The 20,505-nt window shown below is 38.6% G+C and overlaps 1 protein-coding gene across 2 annotated transcripts in view; it reads left to right on the top strand.

The window, feature by feature from the left end:
- LOC117532968 (contactin-4-like) overlaps positions 1–20,505 on the top strand; it is a 203,317-nt gene that overhangs the window by 81,798 nt on the left and 101,014 nt on the right. Inside the window, exon 5 of one of the 2 annotated variants that reach the window (XM_034196589.1) lies at positions 8,724–8,819. In XM_034196589.1, the coding sequence (XP_034052480.1) occupies positions 8,724–8,819 (96 nt within the window). Of the gene's footprint in view, positions 1–8,723; positions 8,820–19,100; positions 19,192–20,505 lie in introns of those variants that run through there. The other variant, XM_034196590.1, reaches the window with a different exon arrangement.

Below are 20,505 nucleotides of genomic sequence, written 5' to 3'. Positions count from 1 at the left end.
ACATTGTATCTGGGGCAGAATGAATGAGTGTGCACGGGGTACATTGGTTTCCATTGGTCTACCATACCATTTGTGTTTTTGTTAATGCAAAGGCAGTCATGTTGGGTAATGTGCGCTGAATATTTCCCGCTATTCAAATGCAATAAAACTCAGTAACGGTTTATACTGTTGTCTAGTTCAGTGTTTTTCAAAGTGGGGGCCCCGACCCCCCCGGGGGGCCGCCAGGGGGTCACGCAAAGTTTTTTAAAGTTACATTTTTTTTTTTAGATGTTATAAATAACTATATCTATCAATCTATGTGTCCTTTGATGCCAATCTTTTAATATTTTTTATTTATTTATTAATATTTTATTTTTTAGTTTTTAAATCACACGACCGCCCTTCAAGCCAATCAGAATCGAGCTGCCGCTACTGAGAGTGAAACTGAGAATCTGCTCAGCTTTTGGAGCAAGTGGGAGCTAGTGAATATTTCGCTCTGCAGCTGGATGAGAGCACGGATGTAGCAAATGTTGTTTATATGAATATAAATATGTTTATTGTTAATATTACTGTTGAATATTATATATAAATAGCTTTCGAAAATGCAAAAAAATATGTTAATTGTTCATATTACTGTTCAAAATTATATAATATTATAAAGACAGAAATCACTTTAAAAATGCTTTAAAATACGTTTACTGTTGATATTACTGTTTCATATTGTGTTAAGAGTGTTTATAACAGAAGACACAATGAATGTAATGAATGACAAACAAAAGATAAATACAAAAAAAAATTAGAAGAATAACTGATTATTAATTATTAATACAAATATATATTAGGAAAATGTATTAAGCTGTATGATTAATTAGTCATATTTTCCATCATAATGTCCTCATCATTTAAAAAAAAATTGCAACAGGGGGGTCCCCGCCAGAGGATAATGCTATATGGGGTCCTTGGCATGGCAACGTTTGGGAACCCCTGGTCTAGTTCATCGATTTTTTTCTATTGGTATTATTTTTTGCTTTTACAGTTCTTAAAACGCTCTTAAAAGTCATTACATTTGAACTTAAACAATGTGCAGATACCCGGAGGAAAAAACGGAGGTGAAACGCACTGGACTAAATGCAATCTCAGGACACAAACATTCTGGTTGTGGACGTTGTCTCTCAACAGATTGGTGCAGTGATTACATCTTTTTTTAGGTTTACCATTATAGTTACTTTAGTCACTTGTTAGCCACCGTCGTTTTTATGAAACATATAAGCTTTGGACACTGACATATTTCGAACAAAACATTAACATATCTTCAGCGAGTGGTAACCACAGACCTTTTTTAAGGCTTCTAACCACAAACACGTTAAAAAAACATTGACTTCGAGACGAGGACACCGGAAATTGTGAAATACTTTTCCGGGTTTTAGTTAAAGACAATATACACATGTTTATTGTAAAGTCAAATAAATAGGGTTGATGCAGGAACAATGAACAAAGAGTACTTTCACACAGACTATCAATATTCAGGATTTAGAAGGTGAAATAAAATACATAGGACAGTGGACAGATTTCTGACAGGTAAGGATAGAAAACAGGTGATGCGTATCAAGCAAACATGTCAGTCAAAATTGAATTGGAGAAAAAAAAAGTTTGTTCAGTGTCAATATAGCAGACAAGTATTGTGTCCTATGTACAAAAACATATAAGTAAGAATAAAAGGATATTTATCTACGTTTCCCCCCGATCATTATTCATGGTTGAGTGAGATAATCATTTGAGCACATTGTGTTACCTATTCTCACCTAGGGGCGACTGTGGCTGCGAGGGAGTGCGGTCGTCTTTCAACCAGAAGGTTGTGGGTTCGATCCCAGCCCGTGCAGCCAACATGTCGATGTATCCTTGGGCAAGATACTTAACCCTGAGTTGCTCCCGATGGCATGGCCAACGGTGTGTGAATGTTAGGTCCTAGAGCAAGTGGTACTGCTCTGTATGAATGGGTGTGAATGGGTGAATGACATGTAGTATGTAAAGCGCTTTGAGGGGTTGTAAAGACTGGATAAAGAGCTATATAAGTACAGTCCATTTACCTCTTATTGATATTCAGAGTATCCTGCTATGCCAAAACCGCCAATTCCTCTTTATCACTTTCTTTTATGATATATTGAAGTTCGGAGTCATTCGATGTCACACACCTGCACTCTCTCTACACAGACCGTCCTTGATGAAGCCCAGTGCACCACAGTGAGTTTCTGTTGAAGCTGGAGGGCAACCGAAGGACAAACACTTCCTGTTGCAGTCACTTCCTGGGAATCAAACTCCATTAAAGCGGCTTGAAGTGCTCCCGTTCGGTTGGAGTTGAGGCAATGTGAACTATTGTCCTGCTTTGCTAAGTCTCATACAAGTGTTTCGACATTTCCTCAGCTTACCTCAAGCCCTCCAAGATGTTTTTCTGTACTGACGGAGGTGCAAATACCCCAGAGGCCCAGAGAGTGAAATAAAAAGGGAAGTATTTTGCCGCAGATATTTACTTTACACTATAGTCATACTGAGAAGACTGGAATATATTTTCAAAATAATTGTAGCTCGACCAGCATGATGAATAGATAGAAAAGGGTCTACAATTGGTGGTTATCCTTCGTGTATTAAAAGTAACATAAATATATTTAGCATTTTGTTGACCGTAGCATTTTCAAATGTTTTTATTGTTTGCGCCAATGTCGCAAAGCCAACGCAATTTCACCGTCTCGAGACAAACTAAGCAATGGAGACACGGATAACTTGTTTTCTGTCCGTTGATTTTCATATGAACAAGAACATTTATGGGCTTGTTCATATATGGTTAACGTAAAATGGCTAGGGTGTCACGATCTGTCTGTGTTGTGTTTTGTCTTGTCGAGATCTGTTTTTGGTTTCCTGTCTGTGTGTGCTCCCTCCTACCTGTTTTCTTGATTGTGTTCGCCTGGTGCCCCTGTGTTTTCTCCTCCCTCCTCACCTGTCTCTTGTTTCCTTGATTAGTCCTGTGTGTATTTAAGTTCTGTTTTTTCTGTCTATCAGTGTTGGTTCGTCTTTTGTTTGTGACTAAGTCTCCGGTGAGTGTTCTGTTTTGTCTTTATTTGTATCCGGTAGCCTTGAAATAAAGGAATTTTCATTTTAAATCTGCATTTGGGTCCTGCCTGCTTCACACACCGCAACATGGGGTTGGGGTTAGGGTTGGGGCCGCTAGTTTTCCAAAGCAAGAAACAACAATAAGAATTTCAAAGAACTAGAATCTCAGTTCTACGATTATGGCATTTCACATCCATAAGTATTATTAAAGTACAACAAACATTGTAATCATTAAGCCTTCTTTGAATTCTCTGCTTTTTTGCCGTGTTTCCAAGGTATGGAATATTCCAGTTTTTCCACTGTCAATCACTTGGGGATAGCTACCATCACCTATCTTGTTGAGGTTTAAAACAATATTCTTGGGTTGCCTCAAAATGCACTCTGGAAAGCATGGCTGCAGTGTTTATATCTACCGCTTTTATTGGCAAAGGTAAGAATTTAAGGGGTTTAGCTGTAATGCGCTGCCGTTGACAAAGTGGGAGCAATAAAGACTTTTATTCAGACCACACAGCCTCTTTAGTATTATGTTATCACCTCCATCAGTAAGGACACAACTCAAGTGTGTTCCTCCTCGTCTACCCCTTCGTGCTGTACAGTATATGGAACCTTCATTTCCAGGGAGATTGCGACCCGGAGGCAGACCGAAACAATCAAAACGCCAATGGTGTCGTTATCCCACAGCCATTACAATGTGTACTCACTTCATAGTGATAAGTACAAGCAAAAAAGACGTGTCTATTAACACTTTGAAAGAGAGCTTTGCATCAGGTTTCTACATCCCTGACACATCAACATGACCCTAAAGTGCCACATCTGGCAGTAATCTTTAGAAAAGTATTAGGAGTTGGTTTCTTAATAGGGCTTAAGAGTCTCAAATAGCTGTTAGTTAAACTCTGCTCATGGGCTAAGAGGAGATTTATGTTTAAAGAAATAATCAAAGGCTGTTCCTTAATTGACTTGTCCGGCAGCCACTATGACATATATTAGCTGACCTTATAGTCCTCTTCATAAATCACTGAGCCCAATAATTTTACATTTAGATCACTTGGAGCTGAACTAATCAGTAATCTCATTTTAAAGTGGATTGGTTGCAGTTTTGCACAGAGCAGGTTGGCAGAAGAGAGCCCTTGTGTCTGCACCGCTGCTCCAGAGTATGCTGCGTGTTATAGAGCAAGGTTAATTAAGGTTAATTATTCCTATTAGGACAATATGTGTGGATGCATTTGAGGCCCTTCGTCGTCTTATATTACTTTCTTGTAGACCGTCTGTTTGTTTAAAGCATATTTAAAAAGGAATTTGACCTTAAAGTAGACACAAAGAAAAAACGGAAATGTTTAAATTATGAGTTTTACTTTCTATGAAGTCTAAAAATCATTATAAACATATTTCATGTGCAATGTATGGAAGAGGATTAAAGCCATATTGTGATTTATTTTGGGATCAAACGAGATTTCTGAGACAAAAGTCAATATTCTGACGTTTTCTCAGATATCTTTGGTTACACAGGATGTATCAACGTATTGTGTGTAGTATTAACCGTTTAGGTTGAGTTTTTGTTCAACATTACATATGTCAACAGGTAAGGCAAGGCAAGTGTATTTATATACAGTAGCACCTTTCAACACAAGGCAATTCAAAGTGCTTTCCAAAAATATGTTGCGACTCGACAGATATGTTATGTTTAGTTTTGTTTTACTCTAGTTTTGTGTTTTGATCTGGTCTATTGTCATGGTGGTCTATGCTCCTGGTACTCTTGAAAGGTTTTTTGTCATCTCGACTAGAGTTTTGGTGGTTACCGTTTTGTTCATTTTTGCTATTCATGGGAAAATAAAGTATCTTACAATACTTTACCTCTGTCTCCCGGGTCGTGCAATTGGGTCCTACCCCCTAAGTGCCTGAGACCGTAACAAAATAGGCACACAAAAAAAGACATTAAGAGCATTAAGAAATAGCAGTGCAGGAGAAACATATTATAAAATGGCATTTAAAAACACTCATTTAAAAGCAAAGACACAAATGTAATATGTATATGTCCATCATTTAGTTGTTTACCATCAAAAAATTAACAGAAATGTGATTAAAATAATTGTTTATGATTATTAACCCAATACAATAATTTCACAATCATGTGTTTGATGTTGTTAACACAACTTGCAATGTATTTAATTTGCCTTAAGCTAAACAATAAATAAATACATATAACACCTACGGGAACGATATAACACTGTGATCTTGTTAAAAACTAAAAGAGAGTGTGAAAGGTTTTATAACACTTATTATTCATTGTAAATTGACTTTTAATGTGCTATGATTTTTCCTGATTAGGTTTCAAGGACGTTTATGAGTAATTACTTATTATACAGAACTATAGGCCGATTATAACACATTACAGGTATGTTCATAGGCATGGGCATTATGGAAACTGCTGTGGAATTATCATACAATCATACTTTAGTTGTTGTTTTAGTGGAAATGGAACAAGATAAATAGGAAGTACTGATTGCTTTTTGATGCTATGCTAATTTAATAACGTTGCCATGTTACTACAAATTGCTATAATTGAGTCATGTGTACAGTTTGATTGACATTACGGTACAAAATGTAATTACATGGGCTTAAAGTAGTTGCCATAACAACATTTATCTTCCCCCATCCAACGAGAGTTATCAATGAGGCTTCCATGTGATTTGTGAATTACATTTACTGAGCTCTACCAGGATATACACCATTAGTGCAGCTAGTTATTGGAAGCGGTAATGACCTGCTATTATTTCCATTAATTGTCAAATGACATTGTGTTCAATGTAACATTCCCTCTGGTGTCAGAACCATAGCAGGGATAGCTTTGTTGTGTTCTGTGGTGATGGGCACGATGAATGAAAGGTAACCAGAGCTATTAAAATCCTTCATGTGTGACCCGCCACAGCACACTCTGCTTAGCGGCTGCAGATTGCTGTGTGTCACTATTGATACGCACCGTTTTATGTTTTCTTATGATGCCTTTATCTAATGCAAGGCTTCCATTCATTATGTGGAATATACAATTACTAGCTCAGGGTACAGTAATAGTGAGTTTATTATTTTCATTTTCTCACTCACTCAACTGTGTCTCAAGCAGAATGCAATCATGGCAGGTATGACTGTATGTCCTTGCAGTTCACCAGGCTCCACTGAAATTGACTTTTAAAATCAAGAAGATAAATTAAAGCGTACACTAGGGCTGCTCAATTCATCGTATTTTAATCGCAATTACGATTTTGGCTTGCAACGATTATGAAAACAACGTAATCAAAATAAAACGATTATTTTCTTTATTATTTTTTTTGTATTATTGGTTTTTCAGTTGAATTTAAAGTTCAGGGTAATCAACTGTTAAAAACACACTGTTCAAAAAATGTTTTCCAATAAATTGATGTTTTAAAAGTAAATCGTTTTTAATAATCGTGATATCAATTATTGACCCAAATAATCGAGATTATGATTTTTAATCGAGCAGCCTTAGCGTACACATATGTGGTGGCGTTTTAATCCGTGTCTACATTTAATAGCCACTTCTCTGTCGGGGTTGTGGGTTTTGACGCACCTCTTTGTTTCCAAATACATTATTCATTGGTCCAGACGGCATAGAAACAGGAGGACACATTTCCTCGCTTCATAGTAAATAAAAGTTATCAGTATCAAAAAAGACCACGGTCAAAAGAGCTGTGTCCCATTGTCCTGCCATATATAGGCATTTAGCCATGCATGTGATACCTGACGCACATTTGATAACAAATAAGGCAAGGCAAGTTTATTTATATAGCACTTTTCAACACAAGGCACTTCAAAGTGCTTTACAAAAAACGAAAGACATTAAGAAAATGGCATTTAAAATCAGTCATTAAAAAGAAAAGATAATCAAATAAACATTAAAAGAAAAAATACATGGATAAAAGTTACAGTGCAGTTTAAGATGTGAATAGTTCAATTAAAAGCAGCGACAAAAAGAAAAGTCTTTAGTCTGGATTTAAAAGTAGTCAGAGTTGCAGCGGAAGTGAGCCTTCCATTAATATATTTTAAACCATAGTGTGACTCACAAAACATAAACGATTAAGAGTTGAATCTTTATATTATTATTAAGCCTAACATTCAGATCATAATAATGAAATGAAAATGGCTCTAACAACATTTTTTAACAAGGGAGGAAGCACTAATTGGGGATTGGATATTTGACGGAAACAAAGCAGGTGCTCCTGAATCCTTGGGAAGCAAAACATGAACTGTGTTTTTATCACACCTTCTCTTATTTCAACACGTTGGTTCAATCAGGAGGCTTCATTGTGAGTGCAATAATAATTGTATCAATACGTGCACCAAAGGATGGGAAATGTAATTTGACATTATCAATCATTTCAACATACATTTTAAGGGGTTGTTGTGTAGAATAGAAACTCTCCCTGTGGACTCTGGTGTTGATTCTGGTGTTGATTCTGGTGTTGATTCTGGTGTTGATTCTGGTGTTGATTCTGGTGTTGATTGTGTCATTCTTGACTTAAATATATATATATATTGTCCTTGTTCATGTTGCAAATGGAGCTGCTGTGATGCAAGAACAAATTAAAACTAAATCTGACAAAGTGTTATCTTATCGTATCATGTGATGCTCATAACGTGTTTTAGGCATTAGAGATGGAAGAGGAAAGTACTCTTATATTTCTTCATCTGAATTCATAATAACACTAACGCTTTTCCATACCAACCTTTATATAATGTAGTTTATGAAGTGTTAGATTATGGTTCTCTTTGAATCCCATAATAATATGTTTTTAAACTTAAGGAAATGCATGTAATTGCAACATTTGATGATATCAAGACCCGCTTGTTTTGGGATTCTGTTGTTTTTGTTTTTATTTATTTTCAAATCCCTTCAACGTCCTTTGTTCTATTGTCAAGCATTCATTCATCCTACCTGGCGGTGCTTCTCTTCATACAATGAAACAAGTTATTTATTCTCTTATTCCAGTAAAAGCTCCTATTGGGACCCTTTAATTCACATCTTTCTGATTTTTGAAGCAATATCACAATGACTCTTGGATATCCACGATATCGACAGAAGCAGGAAGGGCTGGTTTGGCCTGAGGCAAAGCCAAAGGCTATTTACCAGACAAGAACATGTTCACTTTGGAAAACGTTCCTTACACTAGCACGGAGAGGGTAATGGTGTTTCTGTATGTGTGTAGACTTTGTCTGTAGAGCTGGTGCAGTGGTTCAGTGGTTTGGACTGCTGCCTCACACACACACTGGGGTTAAACCTTTGCCCCTTGGAGTCTACAACAACTGTATTTGTCAGGGTTATGCCTTGTTTTCTCACAGTCTAAAGGAGAAATAGGCCAAGAACTCTCCGGTACTTTGTGAGAGTGTGGTGAGTTCATCTGAGTGAGCTCTATTATAAACCGGCATCCTGTAGTGAGTGTTCTTCCGCCTGCTGCACACTGCTTTGGGCTCTATAGGCTTTGACCTTGAATCTGAGTAAGAAGAGGCAAGAAAAACAGGGTAAAGAAAAATAATAATCTGTTCATGACAGTGCTTTCATGTGTTCAGATGAATCAACCTCTGACTTGGGGTGATTTTTACTAACTTCCCCTTCTTTTATTCTTCAGACTTGGAAAGCTTCAAGACCCACAGAAGAAACTCTGTATCAGTGCGCGAAGGCCAAGGAGTGGTTCTGCTGTGCGGCCCCCCATCACATTCAGGAGGTAACCCGATACTTTCTCCTTTTTAACCTGTACTCACTGTTGGAGTGACCTATGCGTTTCATTGCCATATCTACACTGTTGTGCACATGACAACAAAGCCGACAGGCGAAGTAATGGATGCTGCCGTCAATTTACACTGGCTCATCTCGCCCTATACACCCTGACAGTAACTGCTTAAAATGTTGCTTTGAAATAATTGAAACATGTTTGCTGTCATGTTTCAGAAAAAGCCTCATAATAGGAATCTGGAGGGAAAAAAAACCTTTAACGAAACAAATGCTAAACCAGCAAAACACAATATTTGGTAGCTTAAATCTTTACACCCAATTGGCCAGATAATTAGCAACAAGTGAATGAGAAGATAAAGTCATGTTTTTAGATCTGATTGGGCTTGAGCTGTTTAAGATCCAGATGGTATAATGGCACCTTTGTTGTCGTAATCAACACATGTACATCTCCCACTACTGTATGTGAGATATTTCCAAGTGATGCTTGCATTTCCTAGGTGTGAGCAGTGTCGGTGGGTCCTTGGGGAGTTTGACATCTTTGCATCTTGGAGACTACATTTCATTGTGTTTTGGTTAGAGCCTTATCTTTACGCCTCATTTCAAGGTCATTGCAAATCTACTAGGCAGCCCTTTGTTCTTCTTTCTCACTGTGTGTTCTCATTCTAAAGGCAGGCAATGCCCTGGATGAATTATTGAAGGTGTAACTAGAAGGGCTTTTAGATGAGAGCAAAGACCTCTGCCAAGGCCCTTTCCATAAGTGAAAAAATAATTATTGTATCCGCCCATTGATTCTGATCTGCTCCAATTATGAATGGGCACTTCCTTTGCTCATCATACATCCTTTCACGGGTTCCATGAGAATGAGGCCATTTGTGTTTTTTGTTTCAATCACACCAACAAAGAAACCAAATCCAACCAAACCGAAAATGTCTTCTTGGAGTTAATAGAGATGTTATTTTTGTAAATATTAAATATGCAAATATAAAAAATCATGAGGCTTTTTAGGACAATTGTTGTAAAGCAATTGAAATAATTATGAAAACATGATGATTATGAAGTACTATAAGTATGTTTACAATGCGTTTGAGACATCACAGAGTGCTTCAATCTAATATTCAATAAATGCAACATTTCGCTGCAGTTACATTAATATATTCATGTAGGTAATAGAGATGGTTTTTGTGTGTATGTTGAGTCAGGAGAAAGCATTGCAGGTCCTTTGACAAGATGTAGAAAGGGGTGTTACGATATGATTTTGGAATAGTGGAGAAATAAGATTTTTTGAAAACACCAATTCTGCACAAACTAACACTACTTGTATAGTAGTTGAAGCATTAATGCAATCACAAGAAGTAGATAGCTAACATAAGACTGTAAGCAAACATGACGGTCGAATGACTTCGGTCAACACCGCTAAGCTAAAGCTAAGCTAAGCTAGACAGACTGGTGTACGGTGTAGTATCAAATCAAATCAAATCAAGTTTTATTTATATAGCACATTTATAAACGATTTTTGGTCGAGCCAAAGTGCTGTACATAAAATAAAAATAGCCTACAGTAGAGACACTTTACAGCAAATACAACAGCACAGATTATTCAGAATATCAGTATGATAAAAACGACACCCTCTATCCTTAGACCCTCTGCCCTTAGACCCTCACATCGTACAAGGAAACACTTCCAGAGAAAACCCACAGTTTAAAGGGAACATGGGAGAAACCTCAGGGAGAGCAACAGAGGAGGGATCCCTCTCCCAGGACGGACAGACGTGCAATAGATGCCGTGTGTAAATCGAAGAGATAATACGTTTTACAACATATAGACCGAATGTTAGGAAATGCATGTGTCTGTAATAAGAAGATGAATCCACGAGGATGTCAGCTACAATCCTGTGGAAGCCATCAGGGAAGCAGCATGACGAGACCCAAGGCAGGACCGCAGAGACAGGTTCAGCCACGACCCGAAGTCCACGACTTAATCCAGAACTCAGGATAGAGGATCCAGGACACAGGACTACAGCAAGAAGATCAGCCTCGACTCCGGATCCCGGCGTAGATATAGATACAAAACAAGAAAAAAGATTTGGCTGGGTTAATCGGAACAAGAGAATACACAGACACAGACAGAGAGGGTCATTGGATAAAAGTTATTCTTGATAACCCTCTAGAAAGATCTCATGAACTTCCTAGTAGTCTTTTCTTAGTCACTTATTAGCAATCCCGGTTTTTAAGACACGGGAAAGTTACAGACATTCGACAGTATGGTATTTACGGAGGTCCTTGTACAAGACGTAACATTTCGTAAGCTCATACAAAAAAACATTGATTTGTTTGAGACAATGGAGCCTGAAAGTGCTCAAATGCTAACTCATTTCCAGGTTTAGGAATTATTCCTGCACCACTAAGGTATGAATAATAAGCTCATCAGTCATCTCGTTTCTAAGAGAAGCCACTTAGTTGAAGGCAGGACAGCTACTGTATGAATTCTGTTGTGAAGCTTTTCATTTATGAGTTGAAACATAATTTCTTTCCGGCGAAAGCTCTTCACATTTCTGTCTAATTAAATGTTTCGTTCTGATGCTTGCTGGAACTGTTCGATGCAACAGCTGCTTGGATTACATTTCTCTAATTGAAAGCCTTCTAACTGATATCCCTGATTCATGCACTGGTCCGCGGGGGTACAAATGCTGCTCGCCCAGAATGCATTGTAATTGTTTGGATCCTGTCAGGGTTTCTACCAGGTGAAAGCTTGGCAAGCTCGGTGCCAATCTGGAATTTTATTTGCAAGTAGTTTGGCTGACAGGCTCCTATTTGATTGTTCCCTATACGGTGAGCAGTAGCTTGGCTGACTCTTTTCATATCTGCCAATTTGTGCTGAACTAATCCAATTAAGGTTTGTGTTTTAACACCAATGGGGAAATAATTCCAACATGTCAGGCATCCTCAGGCACATGAAAAGCCCCCTCAAGACACTTGTCTCCCCACTAATATACAGAGCCAATACACGCTGTCAATTAGAAGTCCATTTTACTGAGTTACATCCCTCAGATGTAATAGAAGCTTCCATCACCGTGTCATTCAGCCGGATACACCCACAAGTCACTTGGTTGTTATTATGGTCCTTCTTGCATGAAGCAGATGGTGAAGTAAACAGTGTGTGGATGCTGCCTTCAATTTACACTGGCTCATCTCGCTCTATACACCCTGACATTAACTGGTTAAAATGTTGCTTTGAGATAATTGAAACATGTTTGCGTTCATGTTTCAGAAAAAGCCTCATAATAGGGATCTGGAGGGAAAAAAACCTTTAACAAAACAAATGCTAAACCAGCAAAGCACAATATTTGGTAACCCTTTCTCTACGATGCCTTTCTCGAACATGCATTATACTTTTATGATATAAGTATCATTGTTCATTATAATTCCTATATATTTGTTATTACATTACATTACATTGCATTTAGCTGACGCTTTTATCCAAAGCGACTTACAATAAGTACATTCGACCAGGAAGACACAACCTTGAAGAAAACAGAATCATATAAGTACATCAGGTTTCATAGAGCTAAACATTTCAAGTGCTACTCAACTGGCTTTAGAAAAGCCAGTCCTTTATTAGTATAAAAGTGCTTCGTTAATAGTTCTAACGCTCGAAGTGGAGTCGAAAGAGATGAGTTTTCAGTTTGCGCCGGAAGATGTGCAAGCTATCTGCCGTCCTGATGTCAATGGGGAGCTCATTCCACCATCTTGGAGCCAGGACAGCAAACCCACGTGTTTTCGCCGATGGGAACTTGGGTCCCCCTCGCAGCGAGGGCGCAACGAGTCGTTTGGCTGATGCAGAGCGTAGTGCACGCGCTGGGGTGTACGGTTTAACCATGTCCTGGATGTAGGAAGGGCCAGATCCATTCGCAGCATGGTAAGCAAGTACCAGTGTCTTGAAGTGGATTCTAGCAATTACCGGAAGCCAGTGAAGGGAGCGGAGGAGCGGAGTGGTGTGGGAGAATTTAGGAAGGTTGAAAACCAGACGAGCCGCTGCATTCTGGATGAGCTGCAGAGGTCGGATGGCACATGCAGGTAGACCAGCCAGTTATTATGTTATTATGTTACAATCCATTTGAACAGGGATTATACTGCATACAAGAAGACAGTGTTTATTTATATGTGAATAATTTATAGGATAATTGTTGTAAATCATTTGAAATAACTATGAATATGATGATTATAAAGTACTATAAGTATGTTTACAATGCGTTTCAGACACAGGCTTCACAGAGTGCTGCCCAATATTAAATGTAATATTCAGTAAATGCAACATTCAGTTACATTAATATATTCATCTAAATAGGAAACAACACACTCAAAATCAAGATTCAACAGGCTACCCCACACATCAGGCCAAGCTGTTGGACACACACACACACACACACACACACACACACACACACATTTGCGTTCCGCCAAGCTGGTCAGAGTGTTCAAGTCGCAGCGATGAAAACAATCAATCTGCAGGGGAATGCATAAGTGTTTTGCCAGTAGGCCTACTTGCTTCCTTTGTTGACCTCATACGTTGCGTTTGTAACATCTAAATGCCACTTTCCTCTGCTTGTACTGACGGTAATCTGGCAACATAGAATTATATTTTCTTCCACGCCACGCTGAAACCAAAGTGATTCCCTTTAAATGTAGGATGGGACATCTTTTGACTAGAATGTGAGTCAGCAAATTCAAATGTAATTTGAGGCGTTTGTTCAAATGTTTTTAAATTGGACTCAAAATGAGTGACATGAAACATATCAAAATATAAGAAGAGATTATTTTAACTGTAATTATACTTTGTGATATATCTCCCTGTGTGTTGACTGGCTTATGATGGAACGATATGACTTGTAACATGTTTCATGTATATTCACTCCTTTTCTCTGAAATTTCAACACATGTTTTTATTTCTGTTGGTGTCAGTAACGGCCCGTCCACACACAAGGCACAAGCATGAACAAAATCTTTCAAAGCTTCACCCATTCACTTGAATGGGGTGACATAGAAGATTTTGAATCTTCGCCGAACTGCATTGTGGGGAGCGGAGCATGGCTTTGCAAGCATCGTAAGCATCAAAAGGTGAGCAATGTTCAACTTTTGATGCTCCAGATGCTTTCGAAGCTGGCATCAGCCAATCAAATCCCGTTTATGCAAATCCCGCCAGTACAAGCGCTAGCTAATCAAACCGCGTGCAAGCTGGGAGAGCCAGACCGCAGTTCATTTCCTCATATTCCAAACGAGAAATTACGGTAGCAAATCACCCGGTTCTTTACGACCAGAACTATTTACCGGGATACAAACCGGAGGAACCAGGCATGGAGGGAGGTGGCAGAGACAGTGGGTGAAACTGGTAGGTTTTCGTCTGTTTGGGGATTTTATATCCAGTTTACTTCGTTTTAACATTGCTATTGCTTTGTATGTCGGGGGCGGGAGATTCATGTGATTGGTTGTTGGTCGCGTTGCTCGCAAAAAAATCGCCAAGCTTCAGACACGCCCAGCATCAAGATTCTTCAAGATTTTTTTCATGCCTGTGTGTGGACGGGCCGTCACTCTATGAACATGAAGTATGCTCCTTTTGAAAACACTTTTTGATTTTGTAGGCGTAGTTGTTAAAAAAAGGAACGTGTGTGTGTGCATTCATTTCTAGGCACATACCCACACACTTTAGTTTATTGTGTCTACTGCTGCTGTACATCCTCAGGATTGCACAAAATGTGTATTAATCCACTGCTGAAAATAGTCCCTTATAAATGCACAATGTTCTCCTGTATGAGTACACTTTGATAAAAACCACAGTGTCCTGCTGTGTTAGCTAATTGCTGTGTCTTCTTGGACTTGTGGTCTATTTTTAGAGATATAAGGAGCTATGAATACGTAGAGCTGGGAGAAAAATACAGGAAAGAAAGTAACTTATCAGTTTGATAATTTGTCGGAATTGATAAGAAAAGCTTTCATTATTTGAAAGGGTTTCATTTTTATCATATTTTATCATTAACTGCAAATAGTTATTCAATATTTAATTTTAATGCACGCCGTACATATTATATTTTTCAATATATTTGTATTTCTATATCCAGTGGTTTCATGCAATTACATAAATCAATTATCAGGCTATTTTTTCAATCATGTCACTTCATTGGTCTACATCAGGGGTCTTCAACTAAAATTCAACGAGGTCCAGTTAGAGAAAATCTCCCCGTGCAAAGGTCCGGAACATCAAAATGTCTAACTTGCTTCATGAATTAGTGTGATATATATTGAAGTAGCTGTAGCTTTATCAACGTCTGCATGTAATCAACAACTGACTGCCAATCAAATAAAGAAAGTACAATTCAAAAACAACAATATTTATTGTCAATTAACATTGAACTATACAGATATACAGTAAATACTGTGGATATGTGTACTGTTCCTCTCGGGCTGCATTTAAAATAAAAAAGAGAAAATAAATAAAATAGCTTTTGAAAATATGTGCATCTTAAAAGTGCTTAATTTTAGATAAATAAAATAAAGTGTAGCAGCAGCTTGAGTGTCCCTTTTTCTTTGTTAACCGTTTCACATCATGACTTAACAGTTTCAGACGATTATAGAACAATATCAGTCTTTACACATCATGACAATTGAACAGTTTTAAAGTTTCTCTTTCTTTCCCTCTTATATTGCAGTCCCTCACTCACTTTTTTTAAATTCAGTGTGAGAATTGAGCTTGAGCTTGTCCTGCCAGGAGTTTGTAAATCTGGGCTGACATGGAGTCTGGGCTATTCTCACACACATGCAGGTGCTCATTGGTTTCAGTGATGCAAACACAGACCAAAAGAGAGAACTATTCAAAGCAGAAAAAAACAGCGTAATATACCATCTGACAAAGGCCTGTTATAATGCTTCAATTCACTGCTATTCTTTATAATATACTCAGATCAATAGGAGACAGAGATGTTAAGTTATAAATCAAGGGCTTTTATTATTATTTACAGCAGGGGTGGGGAACCTTTTTCCTTTCAATTTTTACAACATCCTCCGAGGGTCGTACAAATGATTGAACTCAACCTCTGCTTAAAAAAACTAAACTCACAGCCCATTCATTTGGCCTTTCTTTCATTCTGTGCAAAGAAAAAGAAACCTCTTAATCCAGATATCTCACCATGACTCACGCATGCATGCATGTGCACGGTGTGGCATGACCACCAAATCAGAAAGATATGGACACAAGATGTGTGCAAATGTATTTAGTATCCTATCCATGTGAACATGATTTAAGTGGGGGTGGGGGACCTAACCTCTTCTAGGGGGGTCCGTGGGCATGCTCCCCCGGGAAGATTTTTTTTTTAAATATTGAAGTTAAAAGCATCAATCTGGTGCACTTTGAGAGCAACATTAAGAGATCTATGGATACATCTCTCAACACCCATATGAAATAGAACTGTAAGCATATTTTTCTTTTTGGATATTTTACAAATCACTCCCCTTTTAAACTCTATTCTCGTTATTTTTAACAACTTTTTTTTATACTGTCATATAGTATTTTATACCTGTTTTTCATTTAGTCTCATTAATAACTATAATGATCATATCAAGTTGTGCCTTAACCTCACTGAGCTGAGGTTATTTGAGCCTCTCAGGAGAGAGCTCTCTTCCACCTGGTTGTAGAAAAGCTCTTTAAATTCGTTAGCATAGCTAGCTAACCAGATGCTAATAACAACAGATCGCCACTGTGCTTACAACTAAAGACACAGTCACGCAAACACTGCGGCATGTGTACGGCTCCTTATGGGTATTGCAATATTTGAAGGGCTGGAGCGGGGTTCCGGTGCTCTCTGAGCACTCCTTTCAGACGAGACATATACCACGTGAAGACACGTTACGCTCGTGTTGTGTTCAAGGAACCTGTCCTTGGCCAGGAAAAACAGGTTGCTTGTTTAATTATTTTTGCGGTCTAGATTTCTTCTTCTTTTTTGAAGTGAGAAGTTGTCCGTCAGTCAGACTGGACGGACTCCCCCCCCCACCCCCAAAACTCTTCGGTTCTCCACGAATTACACAAGTCACCCAAATCAGCGTTAAAAAAGCGGGAGGCGCCGAAAAATCCCCTATTAATGTATTGATTATAGCTCCGGGTCCGTATAGGTCGGCGTCTGGGTCCGGATCCGGACCGCGGTCCGCCTGTTGCCGACCCCTGGTCTACATTGAAATATGTGTTAGTAACATAACATGTGAGGATGAGAAAATTAGGGTAAAACTATTTACATGTCTAAAAAGTGTGAACCCTCCTAAAGCTCAAATATGCTTTCCACAGCTTTTATGATGAGAAATAATTGAATATTGTGGACAGTAGTCGCAGGGTGCGGTGCCTTTCCTCGTGCTTTAGCGTTCAGAAAGCAGCTCCGTCATCAATCTCTGCTGTTTTATTATTTTTATTGCAAATCTGTTTGACCTGTCATAGGACTGCGATGGAGCATATTTTCACATAAATCCACTGAAACAAGTCGGCTATTGAGGAAAAGGCCAACTGCAACACCACGATATGACAAAATGCCAGGATGTGAGGGAATCTGCAGGCAGCCTAACAACAGCGCCTGTTGGTGATAATGGAAGTTTATATTCATGATATTCTTCCTTTTCTCTGAGTGCTATTTGACCTCGGCTGAAAACATTCCTGTCCTCCTGACAATTTGCATTGACCGAAATATATTTGAAAACACTTTTGTTTGTGTTTGTGACCGTCATAAAATTGAGGACGGCCATTACAAGTTTCTATTTGTGGGGGAATAGAGACACCTGTGTGTTTCTCTGCCCAAAACCCTGAATACACAGAGAGGAAATAAAACCAGATTAAAGATGTGTATACATGTTCAGTGCTTGTAGTGCTCAATGAATCAGTCACATTTATTCTATACAGCCCAATATCACTACATTAAACTTTTGGGGCTTTACAGTTTGTACAATAGGTTAAAAAGATAATTCATTAGCAACATAGACAATCCAAATGATAACAATGACATTGTGAACATACATACAAAATAATACCCTGGTGCTTCAGGCAGGACCACAGCAACAGACAACTCATGATCCAGACGTAACCTTTCATACTGGAATCCTGCCGGGCGCTGAATTAGTTCCATGCATGTGTGGCACACGAGTGCATGCAGATAAAGAAAAGGAGAATTAGTAGAAGAGAGGAGAAAGGTGGAAACCCCCCCAATAGTCTAAGCTAATAGCTAATAGCAGTCTATAACTAGTGGTTTAAGGCAAGCCTGAGCCACCCCTAACTATAAGCTTGAGTTAATGCTTCATTGCATGGCTGAGAGTCACTAGAGTGCAGCATACTAACTCAAGGTGTGTACACTTTTGAGGTACTTGAGTGTATTCATTTCATGTTACTTTATAATTTGTAAGTAAATGTGGTACTTTTAATCCACTACATTGATTTTACAGCTTAGTTACTAGTTACTTTAAGATTTAGAATATGAATTGACACATACATCGGGATGTGTTTTCATAGGTTAATGAGACACTTTGTAAAGTGCAGCATAAAAGTAATGAACACATCTATCATTATTGTAAAACAGTAACTTAATATTCTGATATTGTGACACTGCAGTCTAATACTGTTTTTACTGGTTGCTATTTCACTAACTAACACCACTAAAGTGTAATAACATTACAATATCTTCTTTCACCGTTTATTAATGTTTATACTGGCTGCAAAAAATAATCATCCCTTATTATATGTTTGCTAACTCTTATATTGTTGATATGTATTTTGTATACCTTGACCCTGATTCTGATTTTGTACTTTTGTTACTTGAAGTACATTTTAATGTGAATACTTTTACTTGTGTACAATTTTGTATGCAGGACTTTTTACTTGAGTAGAGATTGTAAAACCTTAGCATTGGTACTTTTGTCAGGTAAAAAAGTGCTTCTTCCGCCTCAGCTAAGAACTAGAAAAAATATATATATCTGTAGTTTATATTTCTTGACATTCCTCTGGCATAGATGAGTCCTCGGTGTGGCATCTGCAGCCTGACAGAAAATAACAAGACGATAATGACTGTCAGCCCACCTTCCCGCCTTCACGAGACCTCATCGCATTTTAATCAAATTCAGCATGTGGGTGGCACGTTCAAGGGAAACCTGTGCACATCCTTATTCAGCACCATATGTTTGCAGACGTTCCCATAGTAGAGGGACCCCTCGGTGGAAGGCCAAGGCTCTCGAGGGTGTCCACCTGCCGCGGGGGGGGGCTCTCAGAGGACACATTATGCATGAAGACAGCTGTCCTTACTGCTGTATGCAGCGCGGGATCGTCCATGCACAACGACGTGGACAGAAGTATGTATACAGTAGATGTTGCTATATGATCACACATCTGCTGGGTTCATGTTCAGGGGAAACTGAATCTTTAAGAAATGCAGAATACATGTCATTAACATTAAGATGTTACGATGGTGATGGAAAAATATTTGTGGAACACTAACAGTGAAGTCTTTTAACAATGGAGGCTTGAAGAAGCTATTTTACTGTATGCTTTTTGGGGTTTTCCCTTTCCTGTAGTGTGTTCTTTTTATTTCTGTGCATGTAAACATGTCACAGTGGAGTTGCCAGCATTGCCCCACTTTAAGTGTCATAGTTGAGGATCCAAATTATCCGCATTTCTCCATCAAAACCAACGGACAATGCGATCAATACTGTTAAAAACACCATAAAAAACATTTTCAAAACATTTAATTTTACAATGTAAAAATGTTAGTCTGGAAAATAGTCAGTGTTATCAGATAAAGATTTATTTCAATTAGTTTGGTCCTGGATATTTAACATTTAACATTAATCCTCGGTTTTGTCAACTCAATTGTAACAACCTACTGACTTAACGTTATGAAATGTTTTTTTTGTGTATACCTTTTTCTAATCATTCAATATAATGTGAGAAAAATCATAATCTATTGTTGTCACTTACCTATTCCATCCATCCATCTTCTCCCGCTTATCCGTGGTCGGGTCTCGGGGTATCGGTTCCAGCAGAGAGCCCCAAACGTTCCTTTCCCTGGCCACATCAACCAGCTCCCAAGGAGATCCCAAGGCGCTCCCAGGCCAGCGAAGAGATATAATCCCTCCACCTGGTCTACCCCTTGGTCTCTTCCCAGCTGGACGTGTCTGGAACACCTCCCTAGGGAGGCGCCCAGGTGGCATCCTTACTAGGTGCCCGAACCACCTCAACTGGCTCCTTTCGACGCCATTATTGTATTCAAATAAATAGAACCACTTGAATATCATACACAATGCCACTTATAATGTCAACCAAGGAGTTAGAGATGCCTTTGAGGTCACTGTGAGATGCTGGTAACATCACAAACCTTTCTACACTCTGTGAGAAAGGACATGTTTACTCCAGTGCTATTGGTTGATGATACTGTACATGACTCATATTTAGTATTCATTCATCGGGATTACTCTGCTCTTAGTCTGATTAGCTGAAACGACACATTTCACTATCTCCTTGAGTAATCTGCTTTCAAAATCCCACACTCAGTCATATTCACCCCTCTTCATCTGTCTGGGTTCTTCAGCTCTCTGGAATGATATGGCATGTCACTGTCACACCGTCCATGCCCAACTCGCAGAGCCTTTTCTCCAAACCCCTGGCAA

The sequence above is a fragment of the Gymnodraco acuticeps genome, unplaced genomic scaffold (assembly GCF_902827175.1).
Source record: "Gymnodraco acuticeps unplaced genomic scaffold, fGymAcu1.1, whole genome shotgun sequence".
NCBI lineage: Eukaryota > Metazoa > Chordata > Actinopteri > Perciformes > Bathydraconidae > Gymnodraco > Gymnodraco acuticeps.
The sequence above is the reverse complement of the archived record's forward strand: the minus strand, read 5'-3'. Positions and strand labels throughout refer to the sequence as shown.